Here is a 23,417-nt window from a genome sequence, read left to right on the forward strand (position 1 = left end):
TGTGCATTAAGAATGTATCCAAAATAAATGAAATCTTATTATTATCTTTTGGAAGGCATGGCTTGTTTTAATTTGTGAACAAGAGCTGTATAAATCAAGATGACACTTTTGGTTATGACAAAATCTCCTCTTTGACCTGTAGTCCTGGACTTTCCACAGAACTTCTACATCATCTCTATCCTTACTCCTGGAGATGGATTCACATGAACTGTCTCGGATCTTGTAGTGGAGGTCCATGTGAAACCTACCGTTATGCAGCATTTGGCCCTATTCAGAGAAATGGTGGTTCAACCAAACTTAAAATGATTTTCCACCGTTATTTGACTTCAGAAATCTACAGTGCAGTTGAGAAAACAGCAAATGTGTCCTCAGTTATTAACAGCAGCACCATATGCTGTTTGTCAGAGGAACTCATGTTAGGGTCTTTATGCGTTTTGTTGTATGCCCTTAGCCATGCATATAAGATGGAGGGTTCTGACTGGATCCATAGGAAGGCAATTAATGGAATTACTGTGAGTGCTGTAATATATGTTAAACATCAAAGTAGAGGCAGCATGCCAGAAGTAGCAGGAGTCTCATTCTTGAACTGGGCCACATTCGGGTCCGCATGGCTCACACAAATTACTTCCCAAGGTTCAGGTTCACTGACAGATTTGCCAGTTTCTAACAGCCTAAGGCCATTTAGACCCTGCCTCCAGTTTTCCACCTTTTCTGAGCTATGGGTATTTATTTATTTGTTTGTTTATTTTGAATTTATATCCTACCCATCGTCTCAAAGGAGCCCAAGTTGGCATTACAACTTCCATCCAAAGTTTCAGTTCTCGGCTTTAAGAATATTTTGGATCTAATTGCCGCATACTCTCACTACATTATCTGGAGACTAGAAAAAGATTTGTGAAGATGGTTCTATGGAATGTTTCCTTGTCATGGCTTAATCCAACCTGGACAATTTTTATTATTTACTAAATTCGTACTTGTCCTTCCTCCCAAAGGATTCTAATCCAATACAGGAGGCTGGAGTGGCTTAAAATACTGGTTTGGGTGGGGAAACTCAGGTTCAAATTTCTGCTCAACCATGAAGCTCACTAGGGCGGTGCCCTTGGGCAAGATTCCCTCTCTCAACCTAACTTAAGGCACAGGGTTGATAAGCTAAAATGTCCCTCTGATCTTTGATGAAGAGCAAAGTACAATAAATGGCTTTTATTTCTAATATAAAGAAAAGTTGAAAGTCATTCCTGTTTGCTCCTTATCAGCTATAAAATTTGACAGCATTACACGTCAGAGCCAACCAGAGCTTAGCAACTAATATGGTGCCTTCTGAGATAATCCAGATCTTACTGTTGGCAAGCAACCATGAGGAAAAACTGGAATCTTCTCTTTTTCAATGCTTAACTTCTTTGTAGGAGTGAACTTGAATGAATAAAGGTTTCTTAACTAGCTCCTGGTTTAACAGCAATCAGCCAATTTTCTTTCCCTTGTCAAGGTTTAGGTCTGTTTCAGTCAGGGACTATTCTAACCCCCACATTATGTTCAAATGCATATATTAGAACAGGTGGGGAGCCATTGGCCCATGGGCTGGCACTGGCCTACCATGTCATTTCTAGTGGCCCCTGATCCCTCTACCACATGTACCAAAGGCATCAGCATTATCAGTGGTGCCACTAAAAATACAAACATCCAACAGATTCTAATGGAGGTGAAATTGGTGGTGGTGCTGCTGCTGGAGAAACTGCTTGGAGTAGCCCTCAGCCACCTGCCACTCCTCTCAGCGCTCATGGCCAGTGCTTGAGAATAGAGATGGAAGGATCTGCCACTTTCAGTTCTCTCAGTTTCTCATTTTTCCAATCTTAAATTCAGTTCTCCACATTTCTGTAGCAATTTTTTTTTTAAATCCTCATGAAAATTCAGTAGCATTTTAATGCAAATTTCTCCTAACAAACACATTTTTGCAGTTTTGAGTAATGCACATGTTTTTGCAAGCAAGTTCTTCAAATATAGTGCATTTTTGTACATTATTTTCACTAATATTCATTTTTATGCACACTTTTATGTAATATATGCATTTTTGTAAATACTGCTTGCTTGGAGAACTGCATAGCAAAATTCAGGTAAGTGCGGATGGACATGTTTTGGTTCTCATATCATTTTGGAAAGTGCAAATTTGATAGAAGTGCAAACTGAATTGAATTTCTCCCCCATCCTTACTAAAGAAACAGATGGAGAAGCAGATTGGTCACCTACTTCCCCCATTGAGAAGAAGAGACATTGCAGCCACCAATGGCTTCCCATTCAATGAACTCAATTGGGATTTCCTTCTGAGTAAGGAACCTTCTGACTTGTATAGTATGGGTAGCTAACCTGTCGCCTGTGGGCTGCATACAGCCCCCTCTGGTATTTTTTGGCCCCCAAAGACCCCTCAGAATTTGTCATTTAAAAAATAAAAACAATTTCAATTTTTAAAAATTGAAGTTACTACTTCTGTGGTTCCCTTGCTGTGATGCCATGATGCCAGAAGTTTTTGTGGCCCACAAGGCTTCCCCAAATTTGTTGTCTGAAAAAAAATATCAAATTTAATATTTTTTTAACTGACTGCTCCCATAGATACTCCACTGTGATGCCAAAGGCTTTTTGTGCCCTTCCAAGTTATTTTTTAAACAAACTTTTTAATTTGAAAAAATATTTTTACTGACCTCTCTCACAAGTCCCGTTGTGACTTTTGTGTGACACCACCCCTCATGCAGACCCCAAATGCCTTTTCTAAGAATATAAAATAAAAATTGGTCACACTCACATGTATTTGACCACACCCACTTTGACATGTAGGCCACAGAGAGTTGACCATGAGTCAACCAACGCAGCCCTTGGCCCCCCAAAAAAGATTAGCCACCTCTTTTGTATAGGATTGTAATCCTATGCACACTTACTATTGGTTTAAAATAGGGTGCTTCTAGGGATGTCTTTATTATAGTTTACAACACCCATATATAATACTGTTGGCATAAAAATCCCAGTTTGCAGTTTTTTTACCCATTTGATCTGGTTTTACCATTTCCGGGGAGGGGGGATATTGCTCACAACCTGTTGGGATTATCTGAACAATCCATTTACAATATTAATCCCCTGTTTGGAAGCACCCATAGTTATATCCTGCACAAAGGCAGCTGACAAGATTTTAAAAACATCTAATAGAAAATACACAAAGACAACTCAAACAACAATGGAAACATTTAAATATACAATAAAGACTCCATAAATGCTGCAGATTACCTATTTGCATTCTTACTACAATTACATCTTTGCATTATCATTATATTGAATAATAATGTACATTCTTATATTTCTTTTTATTCTGAAATCAGTAAGAATTGCTACCAAGCAAACATTATTACTGGAAGCCTCTTTGAGAATTTGTATTAAAGAGTACAGTATTAAACATACATACACACACATACAGAGAGAGAGAGTTCAGGCTGAAAAAAGTTGAATGGAGCTCAAGTTCTTTCAAATGTCACTAAAGCATGCTGGAAATTAGTCGGGGTTCAGAGGACCCCATCTGCATTGACAGAATGCAAGAGTGGGTTGTCTGACCCCTCACATTTTTGTGAAAATGACATTCTTTGGTTACTTTTCTGCTAACATCAAATTGACTACTGTCTGTCAACATACAAGCCAACAAGGCTGGTTAATTATCACTGTGAATTATAATACTTTCGGTCCAGTAGTCTTAGTTAAAATGAAGAAATGTAAGTCTGGATGAAATCTCTCTGCTCTGATCTGAAAGCATAGGATATTTCCGTGGACTTTTTGGCTGATCTAAACAGAACAAGATACAACATCCACCTTACCTCACCATAAAGTATTTTAATTGTGTACATCTAAGACTTGGCATCTAATTAAGATGTAGGTGAATGCCTAGGTCTTTGATAGCTATGCTAATATGATGGGCCGCAAAAGTCAGGAAGGCCTTCACAGAATGAGGGCATCACAGTCTGTCCAACTTCCACCTTCATGTAAACTCAATTGGCAAATGGGTTTCCCCGGCTCAAAGAAGAATTGTTTTGTAACAACTTCACTTGCCATGGACTGTTTCCTGGCATTGGCAGTTTCTGTGGTAGCTGGGGCAGGCAAACTGTGGCCCTTGGCCTATTTTCATATGGTCCACACCCTAATTTCAATTCAGGTGGCAAATGAGGTGAGGAGAATGGTAGAAAAGGAGGTGGCAGAAAGAGAAGAGATTGGTAGATGGGAGTTGGAGAAAGGGGGGTCCTTTTCCAATTTTGGCTCTGGTCCCACCCACCACTGGTTTCAGCCCTGTGCACTCTTGGCATGCAGCTCCCAACAAATTACCCCTGAGGCCCTTGACATAAAAATTGTTTTCTACCTCTGTTCTATCAGATTCCAACATAGAGGCTCTGTATCTTAAACAACTGCATGACATGCAGAAATCCTATTAATGTAGCATAGAGATGGAATTATGGGGAGGGCAGCCCCTGTTGAATTTCTCCACACCATGTGGCTGTTAACAGCTCCAAGTCTTATCACAAAGGGGAAAAATCGGAACCCTGCCATATCTACTGCTTGAATAAACTATTGTTCTTCAACTAATCTTAGGCCAGCCTAAAGTGGATTGTACCAGGGATACAAGCACTATTGTCTCTCTTGGCTTTTTTAAGAGAGAGAAGAGGAAAGAAAGGGCAAAACAGAAAAAATGGGGAACATGCGGGAGAAATAAGGAAAAAGGTAGAATAAGACAGAGAATAAGTGATAGACATACGTAGAAAAAAAGGTGCACTGGATCCCATGTAGCAAGTTGGGTCCTGGTGTGAAAAGTATGAAGATTACAGGTGCAAAACAGGCTTCTTTTTTACTTCTGTAGCAGGAAAAGGAGTATGGTCTGATTGGTAATGACTACAAACTCTGCTTTCAACAGAGGTCTTTATTTGCAGCCCACCTTGAACTCAAAGGAATATTTTTTCCTTTGGGGTGACACCTTGAATTCAAGCCAGGCTGTAAAAGAAGAAAGGAAGAATGTGATCTTGATTCTTTCATTTTGAAGTTGGGTCAGCTGACATCGTGGTGACGTCAGATGAATGACAGGTGAGTGAGGCTCGCCCACAGGGCTGGGGTAGCGGGCCCACAGGGCTGGAGGAGTGGAGGATTCAGACCACCAGCCAGATCCTGTTCCCTATTCCTGGAGTAGGCAGATATAAAAGCAGGTCTAAGCCTTAGAAGCACAAACTTGCCTGCGGTAAACTGTGATGTTGATTAAATTTTTAGTTGGGTGAGTCTGGAACAAATTTAGGATGTCTTAGAATGAGCACTATAAATATTAATACTTCAGGGTGCCTGAAAACAAACACAATGTTCCCTAGCCTTAGGAATAAATGCCACTGTGGAGAATCAGATCATTCTAAATAGGTCCATCTCTGGATGTGTCTGAAGATTAGAGATGGAAGAATCTGTCAATTTCAGTTCTCTCAGTTTCTCATTTTTCTAGTCTTAAATTCAGTTCTCTACATTTCTGCAGCAAAAAAAAAAAAAAATCCTCATGAAAATTGATCAACATTTTAGTGCACAGTTCTCCTAATAAACACACTTTTGTATGCAGTTTTGACTAATGTACAGATTTGTGCAAGCAACTTTCCCAAATATAATGCATTTTTGTATGTTCTTTTTTACAAATATATTCATTTTTATGTACACTTTCTCCTAGCCTTTTTGTAAATATTGTTTGTCCAACTGCACTGCAACTTTTGGATAAGCGTGAATGTCAAAGGATGTCTGTGTTTTTGTTCTCCAGTTGTTTTGGAAAGTACAGATTTGATAGATTCACCTTTAAATATAAACAGAACTGAGTTTCTTCCCCATCTCTACTGAAGATGAATATTAGGACACGTGGTAGCTGGGGTGGGATCTATTGGCTTGATGCTACATGCAACTGCATTATTGCTCATTTTGGTAGAAAAAGGTAGTTCATTCATAGTGCCCAACTTTCCTGTTGTTGGGTTGGAAATCTTGCAAATGTAAATCAGAGCAGGTGACATCCAGTGTGGTGTGTGCACACACATTTTAATATACTTTCCCCAGATATTCTACCTTGAGAACTGCAATTATGAACTACATGGCGAACTGTTTCCACTGCATATCATGTGTGATAAGGTTCCCCTTAATTGAATGGCTGTTTATCTTTGCCCTTTTTATAATTAAATTTGCAGAAGGCATTAAATTTGCCACGTGGCACACATAAGTGAACTAAATGCCATATCTTGGTCGAGGTGAATGGTGCCAGGTGGGCACTTGTAACTACTTATCTGGTAACCAGAAAGTCTCTGCTTCTGGCTGACCTTACACAACCAAAACAGGATTTGCTCTCCACCTTGGATAAGATTTCAAATGTATTTGAAGGCTGCCAAAGTGAAGAGTGTGGTGGAAATAGGGCTTGTTTATCAGGCAGTGGAATGAAAAGCTAAGTGGATATTAAATGGTCAAGAAAAAGCCCTGAAATAAGAGGGAGTTGAACTAGATCACAATCCGTTGAGACAGGCATGACTATAGAAGGGGAAGGAGAAGAGAAGCCCGTGTTTCCCCAAGGGAAAATAAGTTAACACAAGAATAACAGAGCACCTGCCATAGGAGTGGACAGCTGCACACTCTTCTCTTTCCATGCAAGGACTGTAGGTCAGTGGTAAAGTGTCTGCTTTAGATGCAGAAGGTCCCAACTTCAATCCTCAGCATCTCCAGGAAGGCTGGCAGAAATTCTGGATAGTTGCTGCCAGTCAGTGTAGACAGTACTGAACTAGATGGACCCATGGTCTGACTCAGTACATATAAGGCAGCTTCTTATGTTCCTTCAATGTGATATGATTGCTCGTCCATGTAAGTTAATTTTTTTTAAACCTTGAAAATAGCTCTGAAGCTGTGACCAGGATGGAAGGGGAGTGAATGACTCGTCACAAATTAGATATATGGAGAAGGCCCATAGCTCAGCAACAGAGCACACACTTTGCATGCAGAAGATCTCCTGTTTAATCCCAGGCATCTCTAGGTAGGGCTGGGAAAGATCTTGCTGTCTGAAATCCTGGACAGACAATACTGACCTGGACAGACCAATGTTCTGATGTAGGGCTCCTTCAGATAAGGGTTCCTTTTTTGGGGGGGGTATATTGCTAAATCTTACTGATGCAATAATAATGCATTAGTGGTGGATTTATACTGAACTGTCTACACATCATTCCACTTTATTAGTTGTCTGGCAATGCTTCCCCAGTGTTCCTGCATTATTGCTGGCTGGAGAGGCACTCTTGTGTTATAGCACAACAAAAACTCCCCCAGAACATTTGTGATATAAAAAGTTTCAGGATTTCAGCAGGAAGGTACAGAACATGCACTGATTAGAAATGAAGCAGTATGTCCACCCCAACAGTTTTGCAGGTGCAAACAAAATTGAAAACAGGACTGAGTATAATAGTCCCAATACTATCATGAGCACAAATCATCATGAATGTAAATAAAAAGGATGTCTTGGAGGGGCCCTTAGATAAAGGCAGATTCGTATGTTTCTATGTCCAGTAGTGCATGTGAAAGTAGGACAAGAGCAGCTCATGTGTTACTTCCGTTCAGCCAGGCTGGTTAAAGTTACCTCCTGAAGAGTGCTATGAAAACCCTGGAAAAAATGGTTATACAGTATTTTTTAAAGTGTGTATCACACACAGTAAAAGAGGACAAAAGCATTTCCATGATTTTGAAAATGTATCTTCAGTAGAAGTCCTGAAGCCAGCTGTTTTATATAACGTGATGAGGGGGTTTGAGAGTGCTGAAGAAGCTGAGAGCAATACCATCAGAAGTCTAGACCAAGAGGCTAGACTTCTAGCAGGGGCACCCAAGGCGGAATGGTCAAAGCTGAGACACCAGACTAAGATGCATCCTTCTGTCTATATAGTTGCTATTGCATATTTGTGCAAGGGCTAGTTTGCATGACTCTTAGATGTGTGGCAGGCTCCTTTCTGGGACCTTGCTTTACTTATGTCAAGTGATGTACAAAGGCCTGTTATGGATGCCGGAAAGTATCATGAAAGAAGAGGCCACACAGAGGATCTAAACAATAACAAGAACTTCACTATAACTAATTAGATACAGAGAACAACGCCCACAGCATGGTGCTGCTTGTAAGGCAGGCCTGGAACTGAAACTGCCACAGCCTGGGGCTGACTCAGCAGTTCCTGGTATGGCAAGCCTAGAGGGCCAATACACTACACCCCTCCCCCCTAGATTTTGTAGTCCTGAAGATACTTGGGAAGAGCCCTGGTGCGGGTCGATCAATGACAATTTTGCATTGAAGCTGCTAGTGCATTCCCTGGTTCCCCATTTGGCTCTGGTTCATGCTGGTTCACTTCTGGGTCCAGGCGCAACTGCTCTTGTCCGGCATCAGGAGCAGCTACTGGCTCATTTTCTCTTTCCACTTGAGAATTTCCAGCACCCTGAGAGAGAACTGATGGAGCTGGGCTTCATTCTCTCATCTGGTCCACATGTCGACATAACACATGGCTGTCTGGTGTTTGAGCCCTGTAGGACAATGGGCCTGTGGCTTGGGTCACAGTGGCAGAAATCCATGTTTGACCAGCACCGTAGTTCCTGACATACACAGGGTCACCTGGGGTGAACACCCGTGTAGGTTCTTGAACTTCAATGGACTCCCTTGGTCGGTCTTCGGTCAAGTCAGGATGCAACCGATCAAGCAGAGTCGTTAGTCATCTGTTCATTAATAGCTCATCTGGGCTCCTTTCAGTTGTGGCACAAGGTGTGATGTGTTGTGTCAGGAGAAAACTTGCAAGGCATCTGTCCCAGTCACCTTCTACAATCCATTTCAATGCATCCTTTGTTGTCCTGACCATCCTCTCGGCCTGGCCATTGGTTGCTGGATGAAAAGGGGCTGAAGTGACATGCCAAATCAGTCCATTATCCAGGAATGTGAAGAATTCCGTAGATGTGAACTGGGCTCCATTGTCTGAGACAATGGTGTTTGGCAACCCATGTGTTGTGAAAAGCATGCGTAAGGTCTTGATATCAATACAAGATGTCATAGACGATACAGGAACCACTTCTAACCATTTGGAGTATGAATCAACAACAATCAAGAAAGTTTGTCCCTGGAAGGATCCTGCAAAGTTAATATGAAGCTGTTTTTGTCGATTCCCATGGGTGCACTGGGGCGGAGCTGGCCTTGAAACCTGACACTTCTCACATCTCTTGATGCATTCTTCAATCTCGCTGTCCATCTTAGGCCACGATACATAGCTGCACCCCAGAGCCTTCATTCGCACTATCCCAGGGTGTCTGACATGTAGGGCCTCCAACACCCGATGTCTCAACACAGTAGGAATGACAACTCTATTTCCCCACAGCAGGCATCCCTTGTGCACTGATAGTTCATGTTGTTTGGATACAAATGGTATCTGAATTTCTCCTCAAGCTTCCCTAATGTCCATCCTCTCCACACCCAGTTGAGAACACGGGCAAGAACTGGGTCCTTGGATGATGCAGTGGCAATATTCCAGCATGGAGGGGTGGTTCCAGTAATGACTCTAACAACAGCATGTCCAGCGGAGGGGTTTCATCAACCCCAGCAGAAGGGAGAGGAAGGCAGCTCAAAGTATCAGCATGGGCAATGCTCCTGGCAGGCCAACTTTGCAATGTGTAGTCATACGCGTTCAGGAAAATCGCCCACCGCAACATGCGTGGAGATAATATTTGAGGCGTCTGCTGGTTAGGGACAAACAATCCCAATAACGGCTTGTGGTCAGTAGCAATAGTGAATGGTTGACCATGGAAATTTATTTACACTAGCCACAATAGCCAGGGCCTCCTTATCAATTTGGGCATAATTTTGTTCTGTTGAAGACATTGTTCGGGAGTAGAAAGCGATAGGCACCTCAGGTTGGTGGCTCAGAACGGCTCCAATACCATATGGAGATGCATCACATATGAGAATCAAAGGGCTTCCGTTCATCATAGTGCACCGAGACACTGTCAGACAATAACAGGTGTTTTACATCACGGAAAGCCTTATCATGCAGTGTCCACTGCCATGCAGCATGCTTGTCAAGAAGGCGATGCAATGGTTCTGCCACTGTAGCCTTATGTTTCAAGAAGGCATGATAGAAATTCAGGAGTCCCAAGAAAGCTTGGAGTTCCATTTATTACGGGGCACTGGAGCTTCATGAATTGCTTTAAATGTTTCTGGGATAGGCCGAATGCCAGTAGCATCAATACTGTAGCCAAGGAATTCAATTTGGGAAACACCAAATACACATTTCTCATGCTTGACCCGGAGACCAGCAACAGCAAAACTGTGCAGTACATCCCACTTCCGTGAGGCAAGTTCAGCAATGGAGTTGCTAGCAACCAAGACATCATCAAAACACGGTATGGCACTTGGCACTCCTTTGAGAATGTCCTCCATTAGCTCTGAAAAATTCCAGGGGCCACAGAAACACCAAACTGGAGGCATTTTACTCTGAATGCTCCATGATGAGTGGTAATAGTCTGAACATCGGCAATAGCATCATCCATAGACAGTTGCTGATAGGCCTGGGCTAGGTCAAACTTCGCAAAAATGTTTCCTTGTGAAAGTGATGCCAAAAGATGACTCACCACTGGGATTGGATATGGATGCTGATGCAGAGCTCTATTGATAGTGTACTTGTAGTCACCACAAATGCAGATGTTGCCATTGGCCTTCAATGGGGTGACAATGGGCATCTTCCATATAGGGTGTGTCACTGGCTCCAAGATGCCTTGCTTTATGAAGCAATCAAGTTCAGCATCAATCTTTGCTCACAGTGCAAACAGAACACGACGGGGTTTCATACGGATGGGGGCCACAGTAGGATCCAAGAATAACTAATAGGAGGCCCCTTATATTTCCCAAGACCTTTATCAAAAACAGCTTTGAAATAATTTTAGGATGCTATCCCATAATGATTCACCAATCTGGTGGACCCCCATGAGAGCAATGCCCAATGGCTCAAACCAGTCTAAGCCAAGGAGACTGATGGGATGCCCTTGAGCAACCAATAACTGTAAAGTTCCATGGAAAGAAGCAGTTCCTGGTATGGCAAGCCTGGTGGGCCAATACACTACAGATGCAATGGTCAATATCCCTACAGTTCAGCCTTTGCCAACTTGGTTGCATCCAGATGTTTTGTACTACAGTTCCCACCAGCCCCAGCCAGCACAGGCTGGGACTGATGGGAGTCGTAGTCCAAAACATTCTGGATGGAACCAAGTTGGCAAAGGCTGTTATAGTATTTTAAGCAGTAGTGTGCTGAACTGCAGCCTGTGCTCCCAATACAGCACTAATGCAATTGTATAAGGTCCCAGATTCAAGTTTTGGTATCTCCAGTTTAAAAGATCAGGCAGAAGGTGATGGGGCAAGACCTCTGCCTGTGACCCTGCAGGCCTGGGCTATTACTCATCAGAGGAGGAGACAACAGAGGGACAAATAGTCTATAGTCTGAACTGATATACGGAAACTTTCCATTTCCTAATGTGGTTTAGCATGTAGTCCACTATATCACACAATCCAATGTTCTATCCTGCTGTTCTGCTCATTCTGTGGGACTGAATCTTTGTAACCCAGTGTGGGCCTTTTCTGCTCAAGTCGAAGAACTGGACTTTCCATCTGGATTGGTATGGTATGGGGGTTCTTGTGATGCTGACATGCTATGGATTAAGACCTTGGATGGAAACAATGGAGATAACATTATGGCCACATATTTTTCCATTCTAATTGAAATTCCACATGTGAACCTTTCTCCCCACCCTCCCTCATGAAAACACACACCATAACTATCATACTTCAAACAAGTAAAAGATAAAACAAGTGCACCCCAGAGATGTAGTTTGCAGGGCTGTTGTGTTTTAAAAAGATCTGAATGCATGATGATAAGAACCGGTGCCAACCCCTGCTTCTAAAATATGGGCTTAGCATAAATCATCATTTGCTTTTCTGATCAAATCATTGTTCTTGAGATAAAAATCCTCTTAATGCCTTTGAGTAGAATCTTAGAGTAGAGTATTGTTTGACCTATTGATAAGGTTCGGATCTATGACTTTGCTGCATGTGGGTGGAGAAAACACTATCGTTCAGGGTATATAAGAAGGGACCCTACTCCACTAACACTCACTTAGTGTCTTAAGACCAAACTGCAGTAGCTAAAGAATTCTCTTAAGAAACTGCACACAAGAAAAGAGAACCATGAAGTGGCTGATCCTTGCCCTGGTGTGCCTTCACCTCTGTGAGGGCATTGTCAGGTAAGTATGGAATAATGGCATAGTGCAACCTTCCTGGTTGCTTTTCAGCTTCGGTTGTGCGTGGTAGCCAGGAAAAAAGAACTGGGTGGTAACAGCAGTACAGTAGGATGTTTAGCAATAGCTTTTGATTAAGGAGACCCCCTAGTGTGTGTTAAACTCACTATATGTATTTTGTTACTGACTAATTTTTTTTAGGCTAGCCCCCATGTCGACCAATGGTTGATTTTACATTTGAAAAGAGTTAACAGTGCTGTCCTTCCTATGCATTTTTTGTTGTAAAAGAGTATCTATCTATTGTCCATGTCTGTGACTTAACAAGTTCTGTTATTTATATTTTATAGCCTACAGCTCCAATCCAAGTCAAGTCATGATGTGCGGCTCAATCCAATCTATACTTTATTTAAAAGTAAGTCCCACTGCATTCAGTGGGGCTTGCTCCCAGATAAGTGCACATAGGATTGCTCCTAAGTTTTTAAAAAACCTATGGACCCAGTTAATCTTGATGATTAGCTTGAGTTCCATTGTTTTCCATTGGATTTAAGCAGCAATCCTATATCTTCTTAATTATGCATTGAATTCAGTCAGATTTATTTCTGAGTGTATCTGTATAGGCTTGGGATGTTTATCAGGACTAATTTTAGTTGGATTGGGACCCTATACCATAACATTTAGATAATGGAATAGCCAACATTATACCCACCAGATATTGTTGGACTCCAACTCCCATCAGCCCCAGCCAGCATAGTTAATGGACACAGATGATGGGAATTGTCGTCCAAAAACATCCAGCTACCCCAATTTAGGTAATAGCACTAGCCTTCTCTTGAGTTGCTAGGTGGAAAATATATTCATAAAGTGCAACACAGAGCATTTTGTCATTGAACTTTTTAAAACTCTAAAACTGCAATATTTTATTTGAATACGGAATACCTCAAGCAACTGAAGCCCAGATTTTTAAACAGAAAACCTCTGTCATTTGAATTTTTTAAGAAATATGAATAAAATTAACACGACATTCCTTGCAAAGATGCATGGCATTTTCCAATAACATCTGTGAGAACAAAAGATACATTTCTAAAACAGTAGTGTAGTCACTTACCTGAAAAAAATTCCTGTTGCACTCAGTGGGTCTTCTCAGTAGACATGCATAGGAAGAACTGCACTGTTAATGTTCTTTCTTTTGTATTTATGATGAGTTACCAGAACTACAGATGTACTGAATATATGTTTCCTATGCGGGCCTTTTTCAGTATCTCATCATAAGAAATGCTCAGCTAAATTAGATTAACGACGCATCTAGTTCATGAATAAAAGCAGATGCCCTTGGGAAGTTCACACGGACAGCATGATGGTGATAGCCATCCTTTGTCCTCAGCAAATCAGCATTATGCTATGAATACTGAAGGACAACAGAAGAGTTCTGTGGCATCTTAAATAGTCTTTATGCAAACTAATACAACTACTTCTCTGGAAATTGTGAATAAGGAGGTTCCAGGTTTAGCAATGCTGGTTAATAGCCATATCATCATGCTACTTACAGTAGGTAGGATCAATTTATTTATTTATTTATTATTTGATTTATATCCCACCCTTCCTCCCAGCAGGAGCCTAGGGCAGCAAACAAAAGCATTAAAAATACTTTAAAACATCATAAAAGCAGACTTTAAAATACATTAAAACAAAACATCTTTAAAAGCATTTTTAAAAAGGCTTTGAAGACATCTTTTAAAAAAGTTTAAAACATTAAAAAAAAGGTTTAAAAAATATATTAAAAAGAAATTCCAGCATAGATGCAAACTGGGATAAGGTCTCAACTTAAAAGGCTTGTTGAAAGAGGAAGGTTTTTAGTAGGCACTGAAAAGATAACAGAGATGGTGCCTGTCTAATATTTAAGGGGAGGGAATTCCAAAGGGTAGGTGCTCCCATACTAAAGGTCCGTTTCCTATGTTGTGCGGAAAGGACCTCCTGATAAGATGGTCCTCACCTGCAGAGAACAGTGATCGACTGGGTATATAAGGGATAAGACGGTCTTTCAGGTATCTGGGTCCCAAGCTGTATAGGGCTTTGTACACCAAAATTAGAACCTTGAACTTAGCTCAGTAGCTAATAGGTAGCCAGTGCAATTCTTTCAGCAGCGGGGTGACATATTGCTGATACCCTGCCCCAGTGAGCAGTCTCACCGCTGCATTGTGCACCAGCTGCAGCTTCCTGACCAACCTCAAGGGCAGCCCCACATAGAGTGCATTACAGTAATCCAGCCTGGAGGTTACCAGTGTATGGACAACAGTGGTCAGGCTATCCTGGTCCAGAAATGGCCGCAGCTGTCTTACTAGCCAAAGCTGGTAAAAGGCACTCCTAGCCACTGAGGTCACCTGGGCCTGTAGCGACAAAGATGAATCCAGGAGCACCCCCAGACTATGGACCTGCTCTTTCAGAGGGAGTATGACCCCATCCAAAGCAGGCAACTGGCCAATTATCAGAATTCGGGAACCACTAACCCACAGTACCTCCGTCTTGCTAGGATTCAGACTCAGTTTATTGGCCCTCATCCAGCCCGCCACCGAGTCCAGACAGCGGTCCAGGGCTTGCACGGCCTCTCCCGATGCAGATGTTGCAGAGAAATAGAGCTGGGTATCCTCAGTGTACTGCTGACACCTCACCTCAAATCTCCTGATGACTGCTCCCAAGGGCTTCATATAGATGTTAAACAGCATGGGGGACAAAATGGTACCCTGCGGAACCCCACAGCACAACTGCCATGGGGTCGAAAGACAATAACCCAATGCTATTCTCTGAAAACAACCTTGGAAATAGGATCAGAACCACTGTAAAACAGTGCCTTCTTCTTTCCATTACAGCAGGAAAGGCCTAATATGTATCCCCAAGCAATTTTTTTCTGATCCTCCAAGACTCCACCAATTCTGGCAGTGGTGGCAAAAAGGATGGAAGAGAGGTCCAGCCCACTGCCTTGATTGAGATGCTAATTGCTTCCTCCTTGATCATCAGATATAACATTAATTGATAAGCGGATGGGGCAACAGTTAATCTGCATAGATCAGCTGAGGAGGGTGCTGTGTGCTTCTCTCTCTGTATGTGTCATATGTGAGTGTGTGTGCATGTGAGACTGTGAAGTGGCTACACCCACTTTTGGCCACACCTACTGCTTGACATGCAGTCTCAGAGGATTAGCCATGGATGAATGCCACCCTTGAGCCAAGGTTAGTCACCCCTGACTGAGATATCATAATCTAAAATAGATGGATAGGAAGAAAAGAGAACTATTCAGAAGGACAAAGACTGGATCCAAAATTGTTTAGCTTATAACCTTTTTATTGGCGTAACTGCAGGTGTTGGTTGAATAATAAGTAAGATTTAAAGATGGACAGAGTACCTTCAGGCAGGGAGAAAAGTTGAAATTTCAGATCATAGAACCGATGCATGGAAAAGAAGGCTGGTGGAAGAACCTGTACAGCTGCCACTCTCAGCTTTCCAGTCCATGATAAAAACACACAGTGTCAGAGTAAGGCTGTGCACACAGCACACTTTTAAAGTAAGTCCCCCCCCTCGAATCCTCAGAACTGTAGCTCACAGAGCTGCAATTCCCAGCACACTACAGTTCCCAGGATCCTTGGGGGGGATGTGCTTTGAATGTGCTTTAAAGGTATGGTGTGTATGTGTGTAGTGTGGTCACTCAAGTTTTAGGAAGTGTCAGGTTAGATTGAACCTTGATAGGATCAGACAGAAATTAATAACTGCCCAAGGGATTACATGGTTCAGGCTAGAAAATTCCTGCAATGGTCTAAAGATATTTGAATGAGCATACAATGTGGGAAAAATTTACAGCTGCTTCTTTGACTCTATGCCTACTTCATCTCCTCCAGGGTTCCCCTGAAAAAGTTCAAGTCCATGCGGGAGGTGATGAAAGAGAAAGGTGTCCTTAAAGAGTTCCTAAAGAACAATCATTATGACCCTGCCAGCAAGTATTTCAACAACTTTGCCACTGGTTACGAGCCCCTGGCAAACTACATGGACGTGAGTATTTGGCTCCTAATCCTTAGGACTCCTTTAGTCCTAATACAGCACTATTAGAAACCATGGGAATTTTATCTTGAGTTTTGAGAGTGGAATTGTGGTCCTAGTTGTGTATAACTCTAAATTACAAGATATGGGAGAGGATGAGAACTCAAATGGAGAAAAATGAAATGTTATAATATGGAAGACACCTAGCAGGTGACTAACACTGGGGCGCAATCAGACACTGAAAACATGATTGTATTATTTTTAAATGCATGGTGATATGGCCATGTGAACTGTGTTTTTACAAGCTTTCAAAAGTTATCAGAATAAGTTAGAAGGGTTTAAACTCTGAAACATATATTGTCCTTAAAATACTGTTGTTTAAGGATACATGAAATACATCTGAGAATTTTTTTATTTTTTTTTGCTGAACAAATATCAAGGGTAGTTTTTGGTTTCTTTTTTTGTGATGAGAATTTATGTGGATATCAATGTGGAGAGGTCATTGTGGATGACAATGTCCTCCTTTCTCTAGATATCCTATTATGGACAGATCAGCATTGGAACTCCACCCCAGAACTTCTTGGTACTCTTTGACACTGGGTCATCCAACCTCTGGGTGTCATCTGTCTACTGCAAGAGTGAGGCTTGCAGTGAGTATCCTCTACCCCATCTCCACTCCAATGATAAGAGAATGAAAAATATTTCACAACTGGGAAGAGACGCACTTGATATTTAAGCCTGGCTTTGTTATGCGCTCAAAAGTGACACTTGTCTTTTTCTCCAATTTTCACCACTAGCAAACCATCCATTGTTCAATCCCAGCCAGTCTTCTACTTATTCCACCAATGACCAGACCTTCTCTTTGCAGTATGGAACTGGTAGTCTCACTGGACTCTTTGGCTATGATACTGTAACAGTAAGTAGCAGTGCTCCTCAAAGAATGGCATTTATTTCAACTGATGGATTAGTGTTTTCTGCAACAGAAACAGATCCTAATACAGTGGCCAGGAAGGAATCCATTCTAACATTCCTAATGCAATGCACTGAGATCACACAGATGACTATATTTGGAGGTCAATTTTAGCCAACCTCAATAAAGTCTTTAATAGCACCCCATGAGCTTGATGAAAGAGCATCATCATCAAGACAATCTATGCATTGTAGCTATGGCAGCATCCTAAACAAAGCAGGTCAGTTCTGTAATGTGCATCACTTTCAATACTATCATGGAGTTACTACTATATATCAGGCAAGAAGATTTATGCACATTCTCAATGATATAGGGCAGTCGTTCTCAAACCTGTTGTCACTTCTGCCCACCATGTCCCTTTTCCTTCCCAGTTCCATGACACGTAACAACTTTGTGTGGTTTCATTCTGCCAGATTTATTGATGGCAGTTGTCCACTTTATAGTGGTGCTACATTCTCTGCCACAATAGTATGAGAACTGATATTTCACTTCTGAAACAACAGAAATGGTAGTGACATTGTGCTAGTGCAGTGACCTCAGTGCCCCATTCATAATACTGATTAACTAATCCAGGGATTTATTAGATTAGTCTATTAAGATTTTTCAAGGAATAAGAGAAGAGAGCTATCTGCTATCTGTATGTATGGCTATGGAGTCCCTCTGTGCCAAATGATCAGAAAATCAAGAGAGGAATTCTTGAGAGCTCAACTTCCTCATCTTAATTATGAGCCCAGAGAGGTTTCCTGTTCCCAGATAGTTTGAATGACTCCAGTCCCTTTAGATCACTTGTTTCGCTGTCTGAATAAAAAATAAGTTAGTTTTCCAGTAATATCCCCATTTGTTAAATTTTGTTGGGCTATCTGATGCTGGGCTCTTCTGGCAGGTTACTTTTCCCCTCTTTGTAGTGTGCTTTTTCTACTTTATTGTGATGACTTTTTCTTACCATTCCCTTATAGATTCAAGGCATTTCCATCACAAGCCAGGAATTTGGCCTGAGTGAGACTGAGCCTGGCTCTAGCTTTGTCTATGCCCAGTTTGATGGCATCCTGGGCTTGGCTTACCCTGCTATTTCTGCTGGTAGTGCCACCACTGTAATGCAGGGACTGATGAAGGAGAACCTTCTTGATGCTCCTGTTTTCAGCTTCTACTTGAGAGGGTAAGAAAGGAGATGTTTCTTTTTCCTTTGCCATTTGCCTTGCCTCTGCCTATCCCTCTTATAAATTTCTCAGAGCACCTTTCACTAGGCATGTATGGTTTGGTCTATTTCCAATCTATATCACCTTTTGCATTTGTTCATTCATAAGTTTCTTTCATCCTGTTTCTGCATTAACCCGCAAATTTAGAAAATCTGCATGAACATTCATATTTTACACACTTATTTTTGAATATATTTTTCACAAAATGTATATTTTATCCTAAAATGTGCACTTTTTGAGTAAAAAAAACCCTCCATTGAAAATTTCAAAGAAAGGTGAAATCTGAAGGATAACTGTGTTGTAATCCACATGTTAGTCTGGGAGGTGCAGATCATGTCAGGTCATACTGGAATTCACAAAGCAAATTCCTCAAGCATCCTTATTTTTTTTTTTTTAGTAAAAGTCAATATTAACAAAAAGCCACTGTCCTGTTTTGTTGCCATTGTTTTAACCTTGAAGTGCAACTTCCTCCATCAGGGATAAGCAAACTTGACAAACGAAGAGAAACTCATGAGGAAAAATTGACTCATTTCTATAATAATCTCATTCATTCCAATTTGACACTATCCAGTGATGTCTCTCCCAAATGGCCATGGCTCATTCTTTTTCAACTACAGCTTTCAGTTTCAACAGGTTTACTCAGATAATTTACAAGAGTAATGGGATTTTTGAAAATGTCAAATACACACAACCACTTAATACAAATGCTTGTGCTGGGTAACTACCTTGAGAGAGAATGACTGGCCCAAGGTCCTAGTCCAAGACTCTCACAACTATATCCCAGTGATGATGGATCTTGATTACATTACTCCTGAAGTGTTTGCATGGCCACACATCTATGCAGACATTCAATGCAAAATAACTTAAACATAAAATGAAGGAGATATTTTGCTGCTCTGTGCACATAACCTTTGATTTTAGAAGCAGTCAGTGGGAATATGGGTTGAATCCAGGCTTACTGTGCAATCCTAACCACGTCAATTTAGAAGTAAGTCCTACTGAATTCAATGGGGCTTATTTCCACATAAGTGGAGTTAGGATTCAGCCTTAGTCACACCTAGAGCAGGCCCACTCTACTCTAGTCTTGAATCCCACTGATTTCAATTGGTCCACTCTAAGCATTATTAAGTTTGAATCCAACCTTCTGTCTCATTCAGGGTTTTGTTCTGTCCTTTAGATCGGCAGACTTTCATATAACTCAGTCATAGGGGAATCTCTGTAGGTAAATAAATAAGTGTTTTTCCTCTTGTGCATTTGTCCTGTTAGGCAAGAGAGCTCCCAGAGTGGTGGTGAACTTGTCTTGGGAGGAGTTGATTCCAGCCTGTACTCTGGCCAGATTGTCTGGACTCCAGTCACCCAAGAAGCTTACTGGCAAATTGGAATTGAAAGGTAAGGCTATTCTCATTGGTAATGTCTACTGGGACCGTCATCAGACCTTAGTGGAGGCTTGTGACTGAACACTGTGAACTGTGCTTTGCTTTCCGATTTTGGACTCTTTAGATCTATTTCTCTTGGATCAGTTGAGGGTTTTTTTCAGCAGCACCTCATGAAACAAGATCCAAAGAACATATCCTTTGCTTACAGCCCATCTGAAGATTATAGCTCAACCAAGTGCAAACATTTCTTATTTAATTTATTTTTGGCTGTGGTGCAAACCTCCCTTTTTGTCTGAGAATCTGGGAACCAGAAGTGTGATTATTATAGTCCAATTACAAAAACCTAAGCAAGACAACAATCCTGCTTTTGGTTAAGAAGCACTCATTTTCAATTAAGAGGAAACCATGGCAGCTTCGATGATACCATGAAAACATCAAAAGCAAGCAAGGAAGTGTGACATCTTTTGGCCTTGGGCCTCCTTGCTTCATCATCCAACAGGACTAGAACTGCTGACATATTTCAAACTTTTTTTCTCTAGCTTCTATATTGGCACCCAGATCAGTGACTCGTGCAGCCAGGGATGCCAGGGGATTGTGGATACTGGAACATCCCTCCTTGCTGCTCCACAGCAGATCTTTGAAACGTTGATGAAATACATTGGAGCTGAGCAGGACAGCAATGGCGAGGTAAGGGGGGGGAACAAGTGTGTATAGGAAGCAGGACTAGTCACTCTCAGTAACCTGAGAATGCTGACAATCAGCATCCATAAAAGTTAGTATGTTCTAGCTGTTTGAATCCACATATAAGTATAGCTCAAAAATACCAGGCAAGTTCCCTAGACCCAGGGCAATATTTTCTCTTATTCAGTTGGCAGGGAGGGAGAGCGTTATCAAATATCCAAAAACTCCTAGATTATCTCCTTGCCAACAAACATTCAGCTTGACTTGGAATAAACCACAGAAGATCTACATTTCCATTTTAACAACCAGGAAAGGGTTCCCTTAGAATCCTTGGGGGGCGGATGTTTAAAACTCAAAAGTGATTGAAATAGACTGCATCTTACCTCTCATCATATTTCTCCTTTCACAGTATGTAGTCAGCTGTGGCAACATTGAAAGCTTACCCACCATTACTTTTGTCATCAGTGGAAACAATTTCCCTCTGAGACCTTCTGCCTATGTCCTTCAGGTATGAGATACGATTGAACAGTCGCTGTCATGCTAGACATTTTCAGCAGACGCTAGAAATGGTCTTTATTTCTTTTCTACTTACAGCGAGTTGCCCAATCAAAGTACTTGCTTCTGGCTAAACAAATTCATGTGCTTTACTTCACGCGTGATTTTGCTATATGGAGTTGGTCTACAGATACAGAAAAATGTGACTTAAAGCAATCCTTAGCATAACCGTTGGGAAATGTAGTCAGTATCTATGCCAGTAGGAGGATGTAGGTGTAAGCTGTTTGTACCCTAGAGATGGAACTGACAGAGTACCAGGGCTGGGAACATGACTGTACCATTCATTATTATTTGGCTGCTGTTTGTATCCTCCGTTTCAGAACTGCAGAGCAGAGTGATTACACATTTGTGTGTAGTTAAAGTTCTTTACACAACTGCTGTTACAGATCTGCACGCAAACACCTTTCTAATAAAAACCAAACATCAACCAAAAAGAAGATATAAAAAATATTAAAATTCAACATTCAGACATTTAAAGCCCTAAATAACTCATCTGAGAGACTGTCTCCTTCCCTACAGATCTTCTCAGGTGTTAGGGGGTAAAAGGGCCCCTCTTGGTAGTTCTGCTCCCCTCAAAAGCCCTAGTGGTGGTGGCCCAGGAGAGGGCATTCACTGTGGCAGCTCCTAGGTTGTAGAATTCTCTCTTTAGAGAGGTGTGCCCGGCACCTTCATTATATAGTTTCCGCCTTATGCTGAAGACACCTGAGATATGTGTTTTCAGGACCCACCCTATTCCAATACCTGTAATTTGTTTTAACTGGTTTTAATGTCGAATTTTAAATTGTTGGGACCTGTTGGTGAAGGGTGGATGGTGGTGGTGGTGGTAGTAGTAATAATAATAATAGTAACAATAATAATAATAAATGTTTGAATATTGGAGTTTAGTGTTCGCATTTTAAGTTCCCTCGTGACTCTGGAACTTCACATTTATGCAACAACTTTGACAAAGGCTTCCAAGCCAAAGAGAGTTAACTCAGGCCTGTGCCTTTTCCTTCACAGAACAATAGTGGCTACTGCAACATCGGCATCATGCCCTCTGCCCTGGCATCCCAGAATGAGCAGCCTCTATGGATCCTTGGTGATGTCTTCCTCAGGTCCTATTACTCTGTGTTTGATGTGGGCAACAACCAGGTTGGCTTTGCAGCAGCAGCATAAACACTCCCAATAGCCTTCTGTGCTGCTCCAAGCCTGTTCCTGCTTCATTCCATCTGCTTCTTCATTCTATAACTCACCGGATTTCTCTTCTAAGGACTTGAATGTGTTTTCTCTGCAGAATTTGAAACCTCTCTTGTGAAAATTCACAACTTGACTGCTCTCTCCAAAGTGCAAGCAAATAAAAAATAATTACAGAAATATTAATTCAATTTGTGTGAATTTTTGCCTGACCTGCTGGTGAGACTAACAATAACAATAATAAATAGTTCTTGATATATGTCTCAAGGTGATTTACAGACATATCATAAAACAGCTATGATAGTTTTAAAAATGGTAGAAAACAACAACAACAAAAAGACCAACAACAAAACATTCTTTACATACATTAGAAGGAAGGGATACAACTAGGGAGGCAGTTTGACTCTAGGATGGCAAGGGAATCAAAGGTGTGCTAAAGAAGGATAAGGAGATTGCAGAGAGGTTGTACAAATTATTTGTGTGTGTCTTCTCAGGGCATGTAGAGCAGATCTCTGTGCCTGAACTTTCATAGGAAAGAACTGAGGAAAATAGTGATGACAAGAGATGAAGTTCTAGGCTTTATTGGCAAATCAGAAACTGATAAATCACCAAGTCTTGGTGGCATCCTCCCAAAGGTACTTAAAGAACTGAAATGGGAAATTGCTGATCTAATAAAAATATGTAACTTGTCCCAGACAACAACAGTTTATTGCACGATCCATAGACCTCCGCAAAATCAATAATAATCATGGATATTACAATATATAATTTAATGTAATACATTAAAATCACCAATTTGAAATTGTCTTTCTCATTGTGAAGATCCACAGAAATCCTTTCTAATCTGCATAGCCTGGTTTATAAATTTGGCCACGGTTAGCGTGATTTTGACGTCCTGTCCATAAAGAAGGGTTGTTAGTAGTATGTCTTTAGATCAGCCTGGATATTTTAAAAAATATTGGGGATAAAAGATCATTTCTGATCTGATCATATAGTTTACAGTAAAACAGAACATGGGAAATAGTTTCAATCTCAGTATCTTTGCAAGGGCAGTATCTTAAAATTCTTGGTGTTTTATCAAATCTACCCTGGAGAAGTTTAGAGGGGATAACATTGAAATGGGCTAGCGTAAAG

The 23,417-nt window shown here is 41.2% G+C and overlaps 1 protein-coding gene across 1 annotated transcript; it reads left to right on the top strand.

Annotated features, from left to right (window-relative positions):
• The first annotated feature begins 12,256 nt into the window (after positions 1–12,256).
• LOC133386676 (gastricsin-like) lies at positions 12,257–22,353 on the top strand. Its single transcript, XM_061630386.1, has 9 exons — positions 12,257–12,312; positions 16,194–16,344; positions 16,865–16,982; positions 17,130–17,248; positions 18,259–18,458; positions 19,765–19,887; positions 20,414–20,561; positions 20,965–21,063; positions 22,110–22,353. The coding sequence occupies exons 1-9, from the start codon at positions 12,257–12,259 to the stop codon at positions 22,263–22,265; spliced, it is 1,170 nt and encodes a 389-aa protein (XP_061486370.1). The 3' UTR covers positions 22,266–22,353.
• Positions 22,354–23,417: the final 1,064 nt, after the last annotated feature.

The sequence above is a fragment of the Rhineura floridana genome, chromosome 6 (genome assembly GCF_030035675.1).
Source record: "Rhineura floridana isolate rRhiFlo1 chromosome 6, rRhiFlo1.hap2, whole genome shotgun sequence".
NCBI classification, from domain to species: domain Eukaryota; kingdom Metazoa; phylum Chordata; class Lepidosauria; order Squamata; family Rhineuridae; genus Rhineura; species Rhineura floridana.

Coding starts and splice junctions, on each gene's coding strand:
- LOC133386676 (XM_061630386.1), top strand. CDS start 12,257: ATGAAGTGGCTGATCCTTGCCCTGGTGTGCCTTCACCTCTGTGAGGGC. Junction 16,983..17,129: donor CTGCAAGAGTGAGGCTTGCA/GTGAGTATCCTC, acceptor TTTCACCACTAG/CAAACCATCCATTGTTCAAT. Junction 20,562..20,964: donor AGCAGGACAGCAATGGCGAG/GTAAGGGGGGGG, acceptor CTCCTTTCACAG/TATGTAGTCAGCTGTGGCAA.